Genomic DNA, 22,669 nt, shown 5'->3' with positions numbered 1-22,669 from the left:
ATATTGATTTAAAATTTGCGGATATTGTGCAGGTAACGAGAGGGTAATAGACCAGAGACCCCAAGCATTATTATGAATTAGAGGTGGTGGTGTACAAAGGTAGACGATAATTGCTAAGTCGTAATTTTCAAGTAAAAGTAAGTTTCCTTGCAATTCCACCCGGATAGCGTAGAATATGCAAGACGTTGTGTGTTGGATGTCGACTGGGTGTGGACAACAAATTTATTTGTTTTATCTGCACTTGTGGAGCACAGAGGCGGGCAACCTTTTATATATAATAAATTTCATTTGAGTTGAAAATATGGACGCTTGTAAATATTTAAAAGAATTTCTATTAATTTTGTTATCATCGGCTTATATCTCAAGCGATCTGTTGAATGATAAAAGGTTGACATTTGGTAGAGTCAATAATTGATTTGGTCGTTACCTATATTTCATACTGTGAAATTTAATGTCAATGGTTTTTCATCAAAGATGATACTTTGTTTCCTTTAGAAGTGGCTGTTATAGCTGAAGTGTAATATACCATTTTAAAGAAAGTATAAGCAACTTTTGGATATCAAATCACAGTGATTTAAGAAAGGTGGCTTGCAAGTATATATATCAACAAAAATTGTGTTGAGGGTGAGTATGTAATATTCTTCGAAACAATCCCCGGTGTAAGCGAATACGATACGATACGGTCTCGTCTTCCAACTAACCGGCAAAGCCATAAGTTCATCCCGCCAAGAACCTAGCTTGAAAAAGCAAAGTGGGACAAATTTGCGCGGGTGCGCGGGTGCGAGGGTGCTCACTATTATTACCCCAGTTTGACTCAGGTACTAACTAACATCCGAGTAGACTGGTCTCTGACATCTAGTCACAATACAAAAGGAAGTTGAATAGGTTCAGATACACAAGGCGGCAAAGGCAATGATGATCCTTCTTCATGTCACTTCAATACAGAGACCGCTGAACCTGGCAAGGAGTATCAATTGCACCCACCCATATTTAATGAAAAACACTCTCTCTCAGAAGGTCGGTCCTACGGATTCTGGGAAGAAATTTTTAGTGCATATGATCGATCCTTTTAGTAGGAGTTTGGCTGTTTAAAGATCACCACCACCAATCAAAAACGTAATATAAATAACAAAAGTAAATCCTACTAACACCAAATAAAGGAAAACCTAAAACTATAGAACCAACTAGTAATGTAGCGAAAACACCTCAGGAAATAGAAACAAGTCGGGAAACCGGAAGCTAGACGCTTCAAGTATGAAAGGTTTTGTGTATTTCTTTTATGAAGAAATTTAGGTGTGCATTTGTCCCATTAGCATGTAGCACGTAAAATATGCATATATTATGTGAAAATATCCACTTTCAAGTGATATTGACATTCATAGTCTGAAATTTGCAGTGGAGCGATAGTTTTGACCTAGTATAACTTTGTTAGTAATAGTGCGATTTTTACCAAATTTGGCAGGATTGTGTTCTATGCTGTAGTCTATATTGCTGAAAAAGTTTGTGATTCTAGGGTGAACTTAAGGGGGGTTTTCCTGCCAATTACAAAAAATTATAGTAATGTACTATTATTAACTTTATTTGAACAGGTATCGATATGGAGGGTATTTCGGAGCTTGGGCCTCACATAGTGGCATCCCCCTTGTTTTTTTCGGTTGAGTAGTTTCTGAGAATGAGTTCGTTAAAAAAATGGTCACTTTCAACCCCCCGCACTCCCCACCTTTTCAACAAATGTCAAAACTAAGACCGGCTTCGAAAAGTACTAACTGAGACCTGTAATTTGATACCCTACATGACTATATTTGATGAAAAAAAAATGTACACCCCCCTTTTGCATGTATGGGGACCCCCCTTAAATTGGACGTAAAAGGATGTAACTCACTATATGGGTGAGCGTTCACAGTTCCCACCTTTTTACCAAATTTGGTGCGAATCGCTCCAACTGTCTCCGAGAAAAATGCGTGTGACGGACAGACAGACAGACAGACCGTAAACCGATTTTATTAAGGTTTTGTGTTTACACAAAACCTTAAAAAAGCAACAAACTAAACTTTCATTACAGCTTGGTTCACAAATTAAGAGCTGCAGAAGGAAAATGTGTTCTAAACAACATACTGTGGACGTAGAAGATGACTACATAGCCCTCTCAGAAAAGCTGAACATGTAAAAAAATCTAATGGAACATGAAGGAAGCCAAAAACGACAATCCTCTCAAAAGGACAACATTGTAGAAGACCTAAAGGGAAAACGGTTTTAAGATTCTAGACGCTGTGAATATATTGAAACAAGTCGGGAAACTGGAAGCTTGACGCTTCAGGTATAAAAGGTTTTGTGTTTCCCTATGTGAGGAGCATGACGTAGTTCTCCATTGGTTTATAGCATTGACCCGAGATATTGAAATCGCTCAGTTCTGGGCAGGTTACTGCTATTGACAGAATTGAGCGATTTAAATACCTCGAGGGGCGGGTTACTGCCGTTGCCAGAACTCAGCGATTTCAATATCTCGAGTCAATGCTATCAGCCAATGGAGAACTGCGTAATGAAATTGCTTCACGCATTAGCGCAACCTGGATGAAGAGGTATTCCCCAACTGGTGTTCTTTGTGATCGACGTATCAGCGCACGTCTCAAATCTAAAATTTACTGCAATGTCGTCCGTCTGCCGCTCTCTTTAGTTCTAAGTGTTGGCCGACTATAAAAGACAATGAACGGGACTTGCGGTAATGGGGACGAAGATGTTGCATTGCACTGGTGGCGTGACACGTTTTGATTACGTCTGAAATGAGAATTTCCGCGATCGATATGGGTTTGGACCGATCGTGGAAAAACTGCGAGAGAGGGGTTTCGATGGTGTGGTCAAGTAATTCACGCTAATGAGAATTCAATAACCAGTATTGGTCAGAACATCGAAGTCAATGGTAAGCAACCAAAAAGCCGGCCAAAACAATGGTGGCCTGATACACTGAATGGGAATTTAACGATCTCGCGATTACATGTTGATCAGGCATTTGATAAAATAAAATGACTAAACCGATCACGACGAGCCGACCCCGCTTGTGAACTGAAGGCTGAAGAAAAAGGAAAAGTTGTGAAGAGCGACGAGTGCACGAAAGCTCGGTGTAATATAGTTAAAAATCCCATTGCCTCTATGGCGTTTGGTATCATTCGTAAGATCTGGTAGTGGATTTCGCATCATTACAATTCACTTTCTACACTATTAGTAAGCATCCTAAATTTCCTTTCTCCACTTATAAAATTGAAAATTGTCCAACAGAGATTGATTTTCACCTAAATTTTTGTTATAAATTTATACTCATTTAGACCCTTACTCCACATTGACCGGCAGTTATTTGCAACTGAACTTCTGTAAGGATTTTAGCCAAAACACGGATTATGATTACTTGTCCTTGCTTATAGCAATGCTAATTTTATCAGCAAAAGGTAAGCACAGCTAAGATGCATACGTAAATATGTCAATCTTTTCATTGCTTTAAATATTTTATTGTAGTATTTTCTCAAATGCAAGGGTAAAGAAAACATGTACAAATTCCTTTTTTATGTGTTTAAACTTTACTTGATTTATCTTTTACTGGACACGCACTGATAAGAACATCTACATTGCACCTACGTTACAAATTTATAACTCAACTTACAACTTAACTTACCTTTCTAAAATATCTAAATAACTTTCACATTTTCACTTTCCCTACATAAAGTTCTTTATGTTTACCTCACTATACACAACATTCCAAAAATTTGACATTTCCCTTTGAAAAGGTAAGTGCAGTTTCAATGATATATAAAGCCTGATTATTCGAGAAAATTGAAATAGCATTTAAGTGCTTCCTGAAAAGCATATGCACGGCAAGTGCATCCACTTCGCTTTCCAGAGAACAGTTACTGAAAAAGACATGCTATGCTACTGGCAGTGGTTGCAGTTTTTATATACTGTGGAGGATGAAAGAACCAGTTTTACGAACGTTTTGGCTCCATCCAACGCTGGAGCATCATCTGAAACTCCACAACAAGGCATTGGAAATGAATATGAGGAGGATGCTCTAATCGAGCAGACGTCCCAGCACTTATCTCCCCATACATCATCTCAGCTTACTCAACGTGCAAATTCCACCCCAGCCCCACATAAAGAATGGTCCAAACTTGAATTTCAGCGTCCAATTCCCAAACAAAGGGAAGAGAGTTCTGTTCTCCGAAAATATTTGCTAGAAAGAAAGGAAGACAGGAAAAGAATTTAAAGAGATGTCTTGAAGATCTTGTGGCACACCCAGGACCTCCTGAAATTGATATGTTCTTCAAAGCAATAGCCGCAACTGTTAAACAATTGCCCCGCGGTCTAAAGCGAGCATTTTTAAAGTAATCACTGATGTGGGACTACTGAATCAACAATCGTTGATCCCTCATGACATTGGATTCACAAATATTCAGTATGATGAAAACCAATCAGTGCCATCATTCTTCTCAACATAGTCACCCTCGTCCACTCCACATTTATCGCACACACACGATTCGTACGCCTACCCGGATATTGTTTCTCAAGCCTTACAACAAATAATACGCACAGAGAATGATGAATAATTAACAGTTTTTTAATAGTTTTTGTACTCCTGTTTTGGATTGAATAATTTTTTTTTTCGATTGAATAATTGTAATTAGCAGCAGAAATAAAAAATCTTTCGAAATTTTAAATACTTTCTGGCTTACCTTAGCCTAATTGCAAATTTTACAGCGAGTGTTATAGGCTCACTCTGTTGTAGAAAGAACTAGTCAAGTCGTCTTTAATGTTGTCCAAAATGAAGGTAAACCTATCTCCGGTCAGTCTGAAGTACCTTTGAAATTTCTCTTCATCGTCAAGAAGATGATTCTTGATTCTTCTGCTGAACATTCCCTCATTTCTGCGATTTGAGAATACACCACTCGCACGTTTCCTTTCTTTGACATATTTTGTTAATATGAACTCTTCTTTCTCGTCACCATCTATTATTTCTTTAATTATCAATGCAGCCACTACATTAAAAACGCGGCGCTAGGAAAACACTTTTACGCAGTGTTATATATTTCATGCTCCTGCCGAAGCTTTTCAGCAAATTCGGTTTCTGCTGCGCAAAAAACCTGTCACTAAGAAAACTGGCCTTAAGAACGCTCATAAGTACTACCAAGTACCTTTTTGTGACATTTTTCAATATCATAAGTTTGCCTCTCACTCTTCTCCTTTACAGGGCTCTGACTTAAGCTCATTCAAAATAGAATTTCAATTCGAAAGTGATGCTGTTCTGATTTGAGTAGACTGCGAACGTTGAACCAAAAAACTCGTGACCTACCGGGCCGCGAACGCCAAAGAAAACGGATTTCATCCTCCTCTACCTCCAAGTCAATGGGGAGAGGCCTTTCAGTGGACTACCACCTACACAAAAGCAATCCGTGCAGTAGAATTGCAGTGACAGCCTATGACCTGTGTAGAACTGAACCAAACCGGAAGCGGATGGAACGAAATGTACTTGAAGGAAGAGGCGCATATTCGTCACAGCCATGTTATTGTCTCGCTAGAAAATGGCAGCCCAACCACCGCAGAAAGCAAATTTTCACACAGCAAAATTTCTCAACACTGCTTGTATTGTGTGGGAAGAATTCTGCATGAAGAAATTAATTTTGGTTCTGGCAGCCTAGCTAGCATATACATTTAGGTGGCCACTTTTTTTCCAAAAATAATTTTGGGAAGGGAAGTCGCAAATGAAACTAGGACAGCGTGTCCTACATAGGGACAAAAATAATAAGTCTAAACCGGCATGTACCTCTAGCCGGAAATTCGTTCCTAGCCTGCACACACACAAAATACCTACTACCTAGATTCATCGATTCGCCTCCGATTCCCTTAGGAAGACCATGTCGAGCTCAATGAGTTGTGAGCGAAGCCGACAGTCGCAACGGCAATACTAATTCCTGAACAGGAACCCATCTAGAAAAGAGGATAAGTCAAAGCACTTCCCGGGTATGGAACACATTGTCTTTGTTTCAAACATTTAAAGAAATCTTAAAAGGCCAAGGATTCGTCACCAAATCTTCAACTCATTCAACAGCTACTACGTTTAATTTGATTCTATGCAGAAAATTTCCCGAAATTCTAACAATTACACGCAATTTAAGACTGCCCCATAGCCATCAGATGATTCGAATGCTCTACGATCGAAAATCCCTTGATCCTTTGTTTAATACCATCGGTTACTGTATCCCATCAGGTCATGCTAGCAAGGAACATTGCGACTTTCCCATGCAATATTGCAGTATGCATTCACAGCTTCACAGCAGTGCATGAACAAATGTTTCGCTACTGACATCTAGCAGAAATGCATTTGATTGCTCTGGGATCGGTTTGTAAACAGCACAGCGAAACAAATAATTAGGTTATGTTTTACACAAAACCTGGTTTAAAATATATGAACGGATAGGGTTATTAGATAAGGTTTAGGATTTTGAAAAATTCATGGGTTTTATTTAGAAAGAAATTTTAAAAGGAAACTATATGATCATTTGAAAATTACATTGATCTTTATAATGATCTAGTCAGAATGGGATTGGAGAGGTGGGAAAGGAGATGATAGAAAACACCATGCACCAATAAAAGGGGAATTACTGCGTTCACTCTAAGGAATTCCCCCAACGGCTCTGTAGCGAAGAATGAAGGAACAAAAGAGTTTACATGCAGTGAAACCTCTGATGTTACAATGCTGGTTGGTAGTAGTATATCTTTTTCTAAAACATTAAAAATTATTCAATTTTCTGGCGTAAATGTATATTTACAAAGAATTTAAATAAAATTGTAAGATTTTAAAATTCGCAGTTTACCTATGAGCACGAATGGTTGTCAGCCTGCCTGATCCGAAGACGTCCACACGACCAATAACACCATATTCATGAGAATTGGTCACCATAGCATAACAGGTAAAATCAGTTTAGTCAAAAATAGTAGTCCAGAAAGTAAACATTATAGAAATGTTGTTATTGTTGTGGATTGAAACCGCTTCAACTTTTCAGATATTCCCTCCTCACCCTTTACGGCAGCATCTTTAATTCGAAAAGATACTTCAAATAGCTATGCGTAGCAGCCCTCTATCGTTTTGCTACCTCTGGCGCTATCTATAATCTATTAAGTTATGACCATAGCATATTGCTTGGCGTACGCCAATACCTAGGCTTAATGCCACCGTTGAAGGAATAATGATTTTGAACTTGAGCCAGTATAGCGTTCTCCACATGCTTCAAACGATACAATCTGCAACGGTCGCTGTACATGCGCCACCGCAGATACAATAACATTAATTTTATTGACCATACACTACCGGTTGCCGCCGCATTTCATGCACGGAGGAACCCAATCTTAGTATTTAATCTTTGGTATGCGCCACACTTGCGCAATAATGGCCACTGAATCGTAACGAACCCCGAACAAAACTATGCTTGACATGCAACTTTGTAAACTGCAACGCCTTCACATACATAATATCATTTAATAATCGCTTATGCAATTTCGTTTGGTAAATTCATGTCACCTCAGCTTAAGATCTGATTAACAAGTGATTAACGACAGATTGTGGTGAGCAGAAAAAAGTAGGCTCAACTATGCCACCTTGAACTTGAAAGTAACAAATCTACCTGACCTGTCGTCTTTTTTGGCACCACAACCTAATGATTTGATCTTTTGAATCTGTTTGCGGTAGCTGGCCCAATTGTTTATTTTTAAAACGAGGAAATAAACAGATAACATTTTGGAGCTTAGAAGTATTATTGTTAATTGGGTCAGGGTCAAGTACTCGAGATTAAATAAAGTTTCAATTGCCTCTTTTTGTAATATGTTTGCATATAGTACACCTTAATTAAGAAAATATAGCAACAATCCAAAGAAAAAATAATATAATAACCTCCGTGTGCATGAATGACTAGATATGTACACTTGTCTATCAAGTATTTTTCATATATAATTATTTTAACGAGTTCAAACTCAAATTCGATCACAAAATTACACGAGTAAGAGCAAAAACTGTAGTGCAGCGCCTAAAGAGCCTCCTATTTTATCCATCTTCTTATTATATCATACTTTTTGTTCATTCACGAGAACCAAAGAAAGAATCTATATTTTAGATATGGAAGAATATTTGGTGTATATGTACCAAGTATACTATGTCAGACTATTTAATTTAACGTGATACTGAAATTCTATGTACATATGGTGTCTTATGGTGCAGTAAATTTTTACGAAAAACATGGAAAAGATGACTCTGACTTACTGAAACTTTGCTAATAATAGTAAGAGTCGCCGAAGTTGTCAGTATGATGCCTCACATTATAGTTTATATAACTACATTCTATAACGAACTTAATGGGGGTTCCCAACCGCTTTCCGAACAAAATTGAACCTATTATTCTTTATTTTAACTTTATTTTAATAGATATTGTTATGGATGGGGGGTCTAGATGCTGTATTGAGCCCAGGAAGGTTTTTTATTTTTTAATTTTTCTGTTAAGAATAGTTCCTTAAAATAATCGACCTCTTTCTGACCCCCTTCGCTTTCCCTTTGAAACTGGTGCCAAAACTAATGCCTGCTATGTATGCAACGACTGTGGCCCCACATTGGGCGCCAATTCTGTTATGTTCAATGTTGCATCACCGTGGACCGACAGTCGTGAATACAACACCGACTGCGCGGGATAGTATATGAAACCGGACGGCGGACGGTACAAGCTAGAACTAACCCGAATGCTAGCAGTTCGGCGAGATGTGAGCCGGGGTTCATGGTTCTCACATATTATCTCCCTGTCAGGATACAAAGATTTAATCACGTACCTTGAAACAAGAGTCAACAAAAGTAAACCCACCCAAACTAAATTACTCTATTAGAGACGTGAAGTTTCGAAGCGGAGTGATATCACGGAACATTTCATTCTCAAAGGAACCGACGACCTAATAAGGGAGGGGACTAAATCACAAAAACTTAACGCGCATGATGGAGAGGGAAGGATTAGCTCTGAGCTAATTCTGGCATCTACGTGACGAGTGGCCCCCGACTTCCTTGCCTCTCCATGGGGGGCCAGATGTTATGATGGTCCTGCGGCGGCCCGCTCCAACCTAATAGTTGCCCCCTGCCACTTCAAACACAATGGGGGAACCCTAATCAAACGGGAGGACCGACGTCTCCCTGGGGAGCTCACAGTACAAAACAACATACAATCAAAATTATTCTCCCGGATATAAATTAAATCAACATTCTAGCTCCCTTCTTCCCAGAAAATAATATTCAATGTTATGATAAGGATCCTATTACTATTTTTTAGAGCTAATAATTAATAAACAGATAATTCTTCCAACTTAAAATTAATAAATGGATAATTCTTAAAGCTAAATATTACATATAATAACAGAATATTTCTTAGAGTAAAGATTAATAGCTGGATAATTCTTAGAGCTAAAAATTAATAAATGCATAATTCTGAGAGCTTAAACTAACAAAGACATATTTCTTAGAGCTTAGAATCAGTAATACATAACCTTTCTTATGCCTGGCTTGATTGACGATCATTTTTTGTTTGCAAAACAAAACCTTATTAAAATCAGTCCAATGTCTGTCTGTCCGTCTGCGTGTCTGTCTGTCTGTCTGTCACATGCACTTCTACGTTGAGATTTAGGGAGGATCCTCATACATGTAAAAGGGGGGTGTAAAATTTTTTTCACCGAATATAGTCATGTGGGGTATCAAGGTTTTAATTCGTACTGTTCGAAGCCGGCGTTAATTTTGAAATTTGTTATAAAGACGGGGAGTGGGAGGGGTGGAAAGTGATAATTTGTTTAACGGACCCATTCTCAGAAACTACCCAACCGAAAAATCTAAAAAAAATCATGAAGCTGCCTCTATATGGTGCCAGGGCCTCAAAATACTCTCCATATCGATATCTGCTCAAATTAAGTTAATAATAGTATATTACCATATTTTTGAGAAAATTGAGTAACACTCCCCTTAAGTTTATCTCAGAGTTATAAAAGTTGGTAGTAGTATAAAATATAATATGAAGCATATTATCTCCAAGTTTGATAAAAATCATATTATTAGTAACAAAGTTACAGTAGCTTAAAGTTGTCTCTATCGTGTAAATTTACAACCCGAAGTACTAAATCTGACATGCTAAATGCATATTCCAAACGGGCTACGTACAAATAGGATAGTTCTACATTCAAAAATACTCACACAAGAAGCATACAAAACCTTTCATACCTGAAGCGCCCAGCTTCCGGTTTCCCGACTTGTTTTATTATATATTTTTTTTCTTTATATAATATATATATTTTACTTTAATTATTTGCTTTTCTCTTCTGTAGCTTACTGACTTTGGATGTCTTTTACATCATATTTTCACGCCGCAGATGATCAGCAACACACTGAAATCGTAGGTCTACCCGAAGTCACAAACAAGATCGAAACATTTTCATTAAACTTCATTAAAATATGTGCGGAAAATAAAAAAATCTGTACAGGGAACTGAAGTGAGTGGCAAGAACAGAACTGCAATAATCAAAGACATTGGATACACTCCCCAATTGAAAGGACGCACTTATTTTGCAAAAGGTGAAAATGCTACTCACAATTAAAACTTGACAAATCGGACACTGAGACTCTCTTTAGATTTAAGAAGCTCTCCATGTTGTCTTAACTTCTTCCGCCATGATTGCCCAATCCATTGCTAATATGCCGGTCCTTCGTTGAGGTTCTTCGTCCGAGCTATGCACGTTCACAACAGTCACAAACAGGAGATCTCGCTTGCGGCAAACTTTCCGTAGTGACGGAAGTCCAAAACTCCGTGTCGAACGATTCACCTCCTTAGACAAGCTGACATTTTCGGTAATGTCGGACCAACAATAGCCGCAGCGGCAAAAAAATGCAGTTGAAATTCGATACTTAACCACTCCACGCAAATGACGACCGACAAGCAAAAGCACAAACACCACCTTGAAATTAAGATCCCGGTGGCACCATTCCCCCTGTAGAGCACGTCACACCCCCTGTTGTTCTCCTTCCTCTTCTTCTTGCTCCCCATAAACCCAATTAAACAACCATGTAGCACGGCAAAGCAGAGCAGGGCAGCCACAAGGATAAATTTCTCTTTCGTGGCCGAAGTCTGAAGATCCAAATTCAAAATTTCGAATTTGAATTTCAAATTGGGATATTGAAACCTCGAAAGCAATCAGGGAAATTATATCGACGTAACATACCTGATTTAGGAAGCGCTAATTGGGACCTTTCATTTGATACTCCACATGACTATATACAGTGAAAAAAAAAATGTTACTCCAACATGGAATGATGTCATTCGCTACATATGTATGTATGAGTTAATAGTTCCAATCGTCCCACAAAAATTTCGTGTGCAGAAAAGTGACATACAGACAGATAGTGACAGTGGCAATGTTTTGGGTTTGGAAAAGATGTGTTCAAACGAAGCACAATTCTAGGAAGAACAGCAATGACAAAAGAGCAATTTCATCGCAGCTCAGTAAATCATAAAGGTGAAGGAGTGTGTAAAAGGAGTAATCCTGCCAAGGCTCAACGAAGACAGAACTCTGTTCTAGAAGAATTTAATCAAGGACAAGCACAACGTGCCCTAAGCCATTAAAACATGGTGAGAGCCATAAGGGAGTTTTATAATAGTTAGCAAGAGAAACCAACAATAGCCAAAAAAAGTCGAAACTGGCTATCGCAACAATGACACATGGTCATCGACCTACCACCGATTATAAGAGTGCGAGGTAAAAAGGAGGGTTGTCTAAGGAATCAACCGCCGTCTAAAAGAAAAAAGACGCCCTGATCAGTGCAACAAACAGAAACAATGGTCAAAAGAGGGGAAAACATGTGCCCGAAGTGGGAACGTCAGTTAGAGAAGCTAAACTCATTGTAAATAAAAACGATGGGCCAAAGTCGCGAATAAAAAGAAGAATAAGAAACCAAAGCACCGAATTCGCGCAAAGGCAATTATAATCTTCGGTAAGGGAAGTATATTGTACGCGGAGATACTTAAAAAAAGTCAAAGCTGACCACGCCCTAGGAGATCTGCAAATATCAGCAAAATTCGAAGGACTCAGAAAAGCAATCTCATGTTAAAACTGAATAACTGCAATACTGACGCCAATCGTAACCAAGTTATAAACTCGTTTGGGGAGAACGTCGCGGTGCGTTCCCGAAACAATTAAATCTGTATGCAGTGCAAGGATGGGTCTCGATGATATGACATCCAGTGAAGAACTCTGCACTGCCTTGAAACAACAATTCAAGTTGGAGGCATTCACAGAAGAATCCATCGGCCAGAATGCGACTGTCAGTGTAGGGAGCGTAGAAGTTGTTAACCCTAGGAAAAGTTCGAACTGGATGTTTTTTTTACCATCAAGGAGAACAGATTCCATCAAAGAGAAACTTCAAGTGCATTATATTTAAACAATTCGATAAGCAAACATTAGCGGCATTGATCTGTCCGATCGTTGCAGAAAGCATGAGGAAAAAGAACCTATTGCCAATCAGTGGAATAGGGACCTCAAATGCACGTTATGCGAAGGAAATTTAAGATGTTAACTGTAATGAAAAAAAATGGTTAATTCAAATAATCATTGCTGGGTCACATTTACGAATCCGAGATGGAGATTGCCATCATAAGTGAACCTTATAAAACACGTCACGATGACATGTGGGTCATCGATTCGACTAATGAAGCGGCCACGTGGGTGTATGTGCGCCAAACAATACAATATGCTATGAATCAATCTGTTAGTGGCTTTGTGCGGACGAAAATAAACGGTGTGTTCGTGTACAGCTAATTAAGCTGGTCTAGCCAGTGCGATGTAAATACTTCCAGTATCCACCACGTCTCGTAACGAAGCGTGTTAGGTAGGTAATCCAATTCTTTCCCCTTTCGTGTCTCCTCGGACACCTCAGATATCAAGAAGACGACCTGTTAAATTAGTGGCTGAGATCCATCTTCTTCCTGTTGTAGGAAAAGTAAAAACTCCTACTACTGTGGAACATCATGTACAATGATGTGCTTAACCTTCCCCTTCCGGAGGAAGCCACACTGGTAAGTTACGCTGACGACATAGCGCTGGTTGTTGTCGCAAAGCATCCTGAAGATGTTGAATTATAATCAAGCGTTGGCTAGAGAGCTCTAGTCTGACACTTGCGGAGGAAAGAACGGAAGCGGTCCTCATCACTAAACGCCGAAAGAGAAATTACGCCTGAATTAGAATCGGGAATCATATCATCACTTCCAAGCCGACCATCAAATACTTGGGGGTGGGGATAGACAGGAAGCTCAGCTATAAGCAACACGTACAGTATGTTCGTGATAAATCTTCCACTGCTAGTATGGCCCTGGCGAGGATGATGCCGAACGTGAGAGGGCCACGGCATACCTCTAGGTTGCTTATAGCCAGGGTGGTAGCGTCAATCATGCTCTATGCGACCCCAGTTTGGAGGGAGGTTTTGCAGATGTCAGCTAACACCAACAAACTGACTTCAGTCTATAGGAGGACAGCCCTGAGGGTATGCTCTGGAATGATGCCGATTGATATCTTGGCAGATAAGATGGCGAATATAGACAATGCGAAACCAATCTCTCCCTTATCGCAGACGAAGAACCCTGAGGGGGAGAGATCCAAAAATAGATGGGAACTGCGGTGGGAACGCTCGGGAAAGGGTTGGTGGACTCATAGGCTCATTTCTGCCATCAAGGAGTGGTTGGAGAGACGACACGGTGACATTAATTATAATCTCAACCAGTTTCTCACGGGGCATGGAGGATATCGATAATACCTGCACAGGTTTCAATTGGACACCTCACCCGATTGTCCATATTGCGAGAGCATGTATTCTTCCACTGTCCGAGATTTGTGAAAGAAAGGAGGAATCTAGAGAAGACTCTAGGAGAGGTGCTGGTACCCGAAAATCTGGTGCCGAAAATGCCAGCACATCAAGAGAATTGGGATGCTGTCAACTCCATGATCGCATCTGTCCAAAATAAACTGCGAAAGGCAGAGGAGAAGAGAAAAGCGCGGTCACGTGCGCCGCGTATAGAAGAAAGGTAACTAAGCTGGACTGAACTGACTCCGCCCCGTGATGTAATATCTTATGGTGGTTCCGCGGGGCAGGGAGGGATTCGGGGGTGGTTTTAATGGGTAACAATCCCACACGCTGGTGTGTCCAGACCAGTGTCTTTTGAAGAATTCCACCTCCTGAAAAAAAAGACAGACAGTAAACCGATTTTAATAAGGTTTTGTTTTACACAAAACCTTAAAAAGGTAAGCTGACATGATAAATGCAGATATATTACGAGCTATGTCATATTTAAAGCGCCGAGCTTCCGGTCTTCCGGACTTGCTTTTTCTTATTGTCCATGAAAAGAAATTGTACAGGAACAGTATGAGAGGAAAGGAGGAAGTTGAGTAGGGAGAGCTTGGAGAGAAGAACATTGCGATTGACGGTATCATAGGCTTTGGCGAAATCCGTATATATAGCGTGTACTTCTTGTCGTAAATTAAGGAATTCAGCCACGAAGTTGGTAAAGACCAAAAGGTTTGAAGCAGAAGATTTCACGAAACCATGCGGTTTTTTTCACAATGAGGTGACGAAAATGCGCGGTCAGCCAGTCGTAGACGTATCTCTCTTGGACTTTTGGAGCAAGATAAGACAAGAGAGATCGGACGACAGTTCACAGCTAGTGAAGATTATCCACTCTTGAAAATAGGGATGATAAGGAATGATGAGAAAAGTAGCACTCTTCTCCACTTTTGTTGAAAATAATACACAAAGGGAGGAAAATCTGTTGTTTACAGCTAACGAGGAAGAGGTTAGAAAGTCTAGAGGGTGCGGTTGTTAAGTAGTGCAAATAGATTCCACCCTTGAGAGTCGCTGGTGAAGCGCAGACTGTAGCCGCTGAAGGACTGCCAAGAGCAGCCCCCCCCCCCCCAGACAATCCGTATGCCCGCCTATTCCCCTCTATCTTCCTATGACCGGGGACACAAAGGAGGGTGACCTTGAGGGTGCAACCCAGACTGTTCACGCTTGTTACGTTTGGGGCTTGGGTCAGCCATCGATAGGCTTCAAGTATCGCCAGTACTTCCCTGTGTGTATTCGAGGAAACTCCTGCACCAACTCCACAGGTCATCTTCGATCCGTCGGTGAAGAATACTGTGACAAAGCCTTTGAACACTCTGCCCTAGTTGAAAATTCCACAGCAAAGTTTCTCGTAAAGTTCAGTTTGAGTGTAGCATTGTCTTGATTTCCCGAGGTACTTTGATTAGAATGCTACTGTAGCCGAAGGTTGAGTCCGGATACTACTCGTCTAAGAACACTGCACGCTACGTATTTAATGTGGTGGTCTAGAGGAGGAGGTGCATTGAGAGTATCTGCGGGACAAGACTGTCGAGGCCCTTTAGCACTTACACACGTTCTTTGAATCCTAGTAAGCTTTGTTTGACTGTACTCCTCAAAGCCTACCTTCATAAAATAGAAACGTACATTATGAGAGGAAGCAACACAACTGTGTACATCCATAGAGAGATCCTCGGCTGGTGGCCCCATTTCTTATTCTTATACAGACTTTCTTATCCCGCAGTTCTATGTTCAATCTCCAATTTAGCTGCGGATCCGATAAGGAGTGTGATAATATGTGATTCCAGTTGATTGTAGTTACGGCTGAGTTGAGACCATCAAAGTTGGCTTTCCGGAAGTTGAACTTAACTGAATTACGTGCAGTTTTGTCATCTGAACGGGGGAGCTCTGATTCAAAATCACGTGGAGGGGGGGGTCAATTTTGACATATGAAGGTGGGCGAAGAAATAGAGAGAAGTAGCGCTCGGGGAAGTTGGGAAGGAGTCAACTAGAGTGGGGGTTAAAAAGTTTTGGGAGGTATTGAAATTCAGGGTAGAACAAGTGTTCATAAGGTTAGGATGACTAGGCCAGTCGAACATGGAGAGGTTAAAATTTCTGTGGAGAAAGAAAAGCAGGGAAGGGAATTTGATAGTATGGAGTTTCGACAAGTTGACAAACAATTCTTCGTACATGCGGGAAGGGCTAGCACAGGGGACGTAGATACAAGATACAATAAACGGGAGTGAGCGGGGCGACACGTAGAGTAACAAAATCATATGGTGAACCAGAGGAGTTAAAGACGGGTTCAGCGCGGAGTTGATTTTTAATTGCAATTAGGACTCCACCACCAGTGGACTTGCATGGCGCAGCGCGGTCCCTGTCGCGCGAGTTGCTATTCAACTTGTAGTGCAGAAACTCGAAAACGCGAGGAGTATCGGATTGCCGACAGCCATGATTGAAACCATTTCTTTTATTAATATTTGACTGCTTCAAAATTTTCAATTTTTTGCAATAAGTTAACTACCCCATGAATAGGATTATTTTGTTTATTATCTATCCAACTTGGTCAATGCTATCATGCAAAAACATGCTCCTCCCCTGAAAACCTGGTCATACTTATTTGACATGAGGGCTCTACTGTCAGAGCTGCTAGTGCTTTATTCCACCAATAGTTTGATTGTTTATTGGAGAAAATCGTGCCTAATCCTCTCGTGTCAGGAGATGCACATAATGAAACATGTCAAACTCTGCAAACTTGGGCTAGGATTTTTATATCCCTTCGTTCATTTGTCATCCAGTTCACTCTATTGACCATATACAATCGACAGCCATTATTTTAGAACCTTTCTATGAAATGGTTATCTATGAACACATGGCAGGAAGTGAAAGACCTGCATTTGCAAATCCGAACGATTAAATTATCAATTCTAGCAATCAATATAAATTTCTAACGAATATACTACATATCTACAAATTGATTCGTTTCGCAGATTTGACTTGGTTATTCAATTCACCTTGTTTACTTCTAATAACTTTATCAGTTTTCAATACTTAGTTGCCGACTATACCAATCTCGCTGCACTTTGCATCTGTTTTCCTATTGCTTGTGATAACGCTTTCCTCTTTTGAAAAATGGTAAAAATAGTATCAACTGCCATTCGCAATTGTTTTGACTATCAGCTAATACAGTCGGCGTCACTTTCATCGTTATGACAATTTTGCACGAAACTAACGCCTATCGGAAATCTGGTTACTTGTTCATTACATGGAAATGAAGTGGGTAAATGTGGCGCAAGACACAGATCTTGCATTCACCTACTCGCGATTGGGGCTAACCCCACAAACCTGATCTCCGGCAGTCGCGACTTAACTAGCAAAACGACAAAGTGTTAGTGATCTTGAAAATTATGAAATCATTGCTGGGCAAATTATTCTTATTGACGGAATTCCTTCAACTGCTTTTTGTTACTTCACGTTAGGGAACGTTTACCCAAATATCACTGTACATGCCCCTACAACGAATTGTAATGGTCAACGCGGAAGGAAACTTTTTACTGAGACTTCTGAAAAAAATGTATGATTAGTGTTAATTCTAATGGGATCACTTGTTAAATACTAGACGACCTTGCACTGTTTCTAGTCAGTCAGCACTTCAGCTTTGTCAATTAAATGAGACTGATCACTAGAAAAAAATTTGGAATTGTTCCATAGAACATAGCAACTGAATTGTTTGCCAGGTCTTGCTTAAATCTATTTCATATGCTATACAACTTGCTTGAATCGGTAAGCTCAGTAGCAAAATCCAGAAGATATTAAACCGTTTAACAAAAAAACTGTCGAACTTAATGTTTACTATGCTTATTGAAGTCTAATACTTTTAGTATTATAGTAAAACCAATTAATAAATTTTAAGATGTTTGTATGGTGACAAGTGTCAAACTTTAATGTTTGAGCAAGACTTCCGTCTAGATATACGCTTCGCTTGACCAACAACAGTTGCTCTATAAACTGTTTTCATGTCATCTTTTTGATTCAACATTAATTTAACTTTTACAGTAAATACAGCTTCAGGTAAAACTGTTGGGTACTGGCTGGTGTCCATGACCACATCCTTGGCGAAGTAAAAACCCTAAAAGTTTATAATCATTATAAGATCAATGATTCAGACCTACTTTGTATTTTACTTTTTTTACAGGACATTTCTGGGGCATAGTCCGCACCTGCCGAAACGGCATGAGAATCAAAAGAGTCATTATATTCATCTCCTTCCCCGCAAATATTGCGCACAAATCTAATACTTCATTAACGACCGTCAACTTTCTTCCTTTCGATTCCATGTAGCCTTCAATTGCAATATAGCATTGCATAACATCCTGCTTTACGTCGATTGTGGGGTCATATTTTATTGTCGAATTTACTGTTTGGGGAGAGATCGTGAAATTCACGTAGTTGTAATCGTTCCATTCTTTGACTGAAACTAGTCTTGCACAAAACATGGGCTGAAATTATAATAGATACTAAACAATCTTAACTTAGCATATCGAAAAGTGAAATTCCAGCTTGAATATAATCCCAAACGTTCACTTGTAGAATAATTATATTTAGAACTCACATTTAAACCTTTGGAGCACCCTATCAAGTTCAAGAAAAATAGAAAAACTAAAGGTTTTTCCGCAAACATTTCACTGAAACTAAATCTGTAGGTTGAGTGCGCTCCACGAGGCTGTCTGATGTCTAATGGTCCATACAGAAGTACAATGAATTCAGCCGAGTTAAATAATAGGAAATTATTCCAATTTTTTACAAATGTATGTTTCGTAATCTCAATGAAAATCTCGCTGGCAACAACTATTTTATTATCGGAATTAGCCTTAATATTGTTTTCCTCTCCACATTCCAATCTTTCAATACGTGATCTTTCAATACGTGATCAGTGTATGGACTCAGCCGCCCCTCCCGGATTATAAATGCTGCATATCCTCCTCGCGATTAACCGTGCAAAAAGGGCTTCAACACGGAAACTTAAGGAACGGCTGCTGTGTTATTTCAGCACGTCATCCAAGAGATACATCTTCATTAATCAAGCTAAATAACCACTGACATCCACGGTATCCAAGGTGCCGAATTAAAGGCGTTTCTATTATCTAGCGTCACCACAGTGCCATTCCCCGAGCCAATCCACGACCGTTGCTATTGCATTTATCATGGAACTGACTCGCCGAAACCAACGCTGCCGCTCCGAGAAATGTCAATGATGTTTCAAAGAAAGGTAGATCAACATAAATAGAAACCACCTGGTTCTGTGGCTAGTAGCAGAACCAAACTCTACGTCTTCTACTGGGCGGCGAATACTCTTTCCGCCAGGAGTGATTCAGATGTGTTGATGTGGGCCTAACTTTATAAACATAGTTCGGAATCGTGTCTGATGCTGAAGTCTCATTATCCCCACTTTTCCCATAGATTTCGCGCAGCTTTTCCTTGGCAACCTCGGGATGGTTATGGTTTTCGAAATTTATTTCGAATGTTGCGAATGCCAGCGGACGGATGACGCTACCGGCGCCCTCCACTCAGTTCAGATCTCGCCACAGGAGTGGAGATCAGAGTGGCATGACTAAATAACATGACATGAGAAAAATAATTCCCGATTTTGAGACGTTTTTTAAAAAAGAGTTGCGTTTGATTAGTAAAAAGCGGTGGTTGATTTCATAGTTATCAGAAATCAGTATTAAACTAAATAAAAGGTTTTGCTTGCAATCATTTAGCTAAATAAAAGGTTTTGTTTGTAATCATTAAACTAAATAAAAGGTTTTGCTTGTAATCATTTTATTTTGCGATATGACAGAATGATTTTATTGAGGAAGAAACTAATCGTAACAGAAGTGGTAGGAGAACCTAATGTTGAATTACTATTACTATTGGATTACATCAGTATCAAACTAAACGCACACGTATCGGTATCGTAGTTGTTGAACCCAATTCAGCAGGCTTTATCCCACTGAGAAAATCAGCTACTTCCGTTTAATATATTCCACTGTGAAGCCATATTCTGCTAATTTTAGGAGCCACCTTTGATGTCTCGGGAAAAATCTTTTCCTTTATACTTTGTTTGCAAGTACTCGATAGGCTGTTGATCTGTGAAGAATATAAATTTATTTCCATAGAAATATGGCCGAAAGTATTTGACGAACCACATGACAGCTAGAGATTTCCTATCAATGGCTGCATACTTTCTTTCATGAGTGGTCAATATTCTAGGAGAAAAACATGCGGAATGTCTATTTTGCGACAATACGGCACCTATGGCATAATTGGACGTATTGGTTGTAGGGTCAAAAGGTCTCTTAAAGTCCGCGAAACGCAAAATCATCTTCATCAACTAATCATCATCATCAACGGCACAACAACCGGTATCCGGTCTAGGCCTGCTTTAATAAGGAACTCCAGACATCCCGATTTTGCGCCAAGGTCCACCAATGCGATATCCCTAAAAGCTGTCTGGCGTCCTGGCCTGCGCCATCGCTCCATCTTAGGCAGGGTCTGCCTCGTCTTCTTTTTCTACCATATATATTGCCCTTATACACTTTCCGGGTGGGATCATCCTCATCCATACGGATTACGTGACCTGCCCACCGCAACCTATGAAGCCCCGCCCTGTCGATGCCATGACCAGCTTATAGATTTCGTCGTTAGGCTACGAAATCGTCCGTCCTCATCTAGGGGATCAAAAATTCTTCGGAGGATTTTTCTCTCGAACGCGGCCAAAAATTCGCATTTTTTCTTGCTAAGAATCCAAGTCTCCGAGGAATACATGAGGACTGGCAAAATCATTGTCTTGTACAGTAAGAGCTTTGACCCTATGGTGAGACGTTTTGAGCGGAACAATTTCTGTAAGCTCTGTCGGCTGTCAACTTCCCTGCGAGGATTTCATTGTCGTAGTTGCTGCCGGTTGCGATGTTCGACCCAAGATAGGAGAAATTATCAACGGGCTCAAAGTTTTAGTCGCCTATCTTTATTCTTCCCGTTTGGGCAGTGCGGTTTGATGTTATGGTTGGTTGGTTTTTGGTACTGACGTTACCGTCATAAGTTTTGTCTTACCTTCATTGATGTGCAGCCCAAGATCTCGCGCCTAGTCAGTCTTATCAATTTCGTCGGGATACCGAATTCTCTCATGGCTGTGTACAGTTTTACCCTGGCTATGCTATCATAGGCTGCTTTAAATTCGATGAATAGATGATGCAACTGATGTCCATGTTCCAACAGTTTTTCCATCGCTTGCCGTAGAGAAAAAATCTGATGTGTTGCTGATTTGCCTGGAGTGAAGTCTCTTTGGTATGGGCCAATTATGTTCTGAGCATATGGGCCTATCGAGCCTAGCAAAATAGAAGAAAATATCTCTATAATTGCTGCACTGTGTGATATATCCCTTTTTATGTATGGGACAGATATTGCCTTTTTGCCAGTCGAGGGGCATTGATTCGCTGTCCCATACCTTGAGCACAAATTGATGAACCGCTTGGTGTAATTGGCCGCCTCCATATATAATCAATTCGACTGTAATTACATCAACGGACTGTTTCTTCTATACTTGTTGGTTGCAGTATTTGTCCGTCGTCTTCAGTTGGTGGAACCTCCAACTCGCCAATGTTCTGTTTGTTCAGCAGTTCATCAAAATACGCAACCCATTGTTCCAGTTCTGTCGGAAATCAGATTTCCCTCTTCGTCTCGGCAGGATGAGCATCAAGGGGTGTGCATCATGCTAACTTTTTGGTTAAACTTCTGCGCCTGGTGCGGTTGCTCCCTATACTTTTGTAGATCACAGACCTGTTGGTTCTCTCAGACTTCCTTTTTCTGTCAGTGAAGTGGCTTCTCTGCTCGCCGGAGTTCGTCTCTGCGTGTGTCCGTGTTCTTTGAAAATGCAACCTTACTCGATATGCAACATTCTTCTGTTCCGTTGCTAGCTTACATTCATCGTCAAACCAGCCGTTCCAACTCTTTTTGCGGCTGGGGCCAAGTATGTTTGTGGCCGTATTTATGATATCATTCTTCAGGTGATTGTGAAGATAATTTGTTGATGCTTCATCTCAAGGATCTCGGTTAACTGTGGTTATTGCGGCGTCCATTTCGCCCTTATAGGTGTTACGGAGGGCTGTGTTGTGGATGGCTTCAGTGTTAACTCTCACCTGATTGTCAGAGAGGATCCTGGGTGGTGTTGTTATTCGAGCTCGAGCACCATGCCAACAAAATTGTGATCCGAGTCTACATTGGCCCCCTATATGTTCTGACAGTCATCAAGAGCCGGCTGGAGAGGCCCATGTTTGTTTGTCAACCGCGTTCTGTGAAAACCAGGTGCTTCCACCACCACCATTTCATGTGACACTGCTAATTAAATAATCTGTAGTCCGTTATCATTTGTATTTTGATGTAACCTATGGGGGCCAAAGTATTGCCTGAAAAGGCGCTCCGTCCCTACTTGGCTGTTAAAATCCCAAAGTATGATTTTGAAATCATATCTGGGGCAGGCTTCGAGGGTTCTACTACTTTAGAACTTCTACTGCCTCGTAGAAAGTATCCTTCTCCGACTCTGCAGTCTCGTCTATAGGGGCGTGAACGTTAATGAGGGTTATATTTCTAAATTTGCCTTGCATTCATCAAGTCAGTGAGGTGGCGATGCACTGCAGAGTGCATAGCCGTTTACATTTTTAAAGCCGATAACAGCAAGTTTCATTTTTTGGCTGACTAAAAAACCTACTCCGAACA

The 22,669-nt window shown here is 40.2% G+C and overlaps 1 protein-coding gene across 3 annotated transcripts; it reads right to left on the bottom strand.

Moving 5' to 3' along the window:
• Window positions 1-17,814: 17,814 nt before the first annotated feature.
• LOC119646150 lies at window positions 17,815-18,674 on the bottom strand. 3 transcript variants are annotated; one of them, XM_038046517.1, is made up of 3 exons: window positions 18,525-18,674; window positions 18,097-18,411; window positions 17,815-18,041 (listed from the first exon to the last, which is right to left on the bottom strand). In XM_038046517.1, exons 1-3 carry the CDS (start codon window positions 18,591-18,593, stop codon window positions 17,847-17,849), a joined length of 579 nt encoding a protein of 192 aa, XP_037902445.1. In that variant the 5' UTR covers window positions 18,594-18,674; the 3' UTR covers window positions 17,815-17,846. The 3 variants fall into 3 exon arrangements, with proteins under 3 accessions (XP_037902445.1, XP_037902446.1, XP_037902447.1); XM_038046518.1 differs by having other exon boundaries at window positions 18,097-18,438; window positions 18,525-18,663; XM_038046519.1 differs by having other exon boundaries at window positions 18,097-18,429; window positions 18,525-18,661.
• Between the last annotated feature and the right edge of the window lie 3,995 nt (window positions 18,675-22,669).

The sequence above is a fragment of the Hermetia illucens genome, chromosome 1 (genome assembly GCF_905115235.1).
Source record: "Hermetia illucens chromosome 1, iHerIll2.2.curated.20191125, whole genome shotgun sequence".
In the NCBI taxonomy this organism is placed as follows: domain Eukaryota; kingdom Metazoa; phylum Arthropoda; class Insecta; order Diptera; family Stratiomyidae; genus Hermetia; species Hermetia illucens.
This window is presented reverse-complemented; position numbering and strand designations above follow the sequence as displayed.

Bases quoted from the DNA above. Each gene is read 5' to 3' on its own strand.
- LOC119646150 (XM_038046517.1), bottom strand. From the start codon at position 18,593: ATGTTTGCGGAAAAACCTTTAGTTTTTCTATTTTTCTTGAACTTGATA. The intron at 18,412-18,524 runs GTGAGTTCTAAA...TTATAATTTCAG, and splicing joins GGTGCTCCAAAGGTTTAAAT to CCCATGTTTTGTGCAAGACT. The intron at 18,042-18,096 runs GTAAAATACAAA...ATAAACTTTTAG, and splicing joins AGAAATGTCCTGTAAAAAAA to GGTTTTTACTTCGCCAAGGA.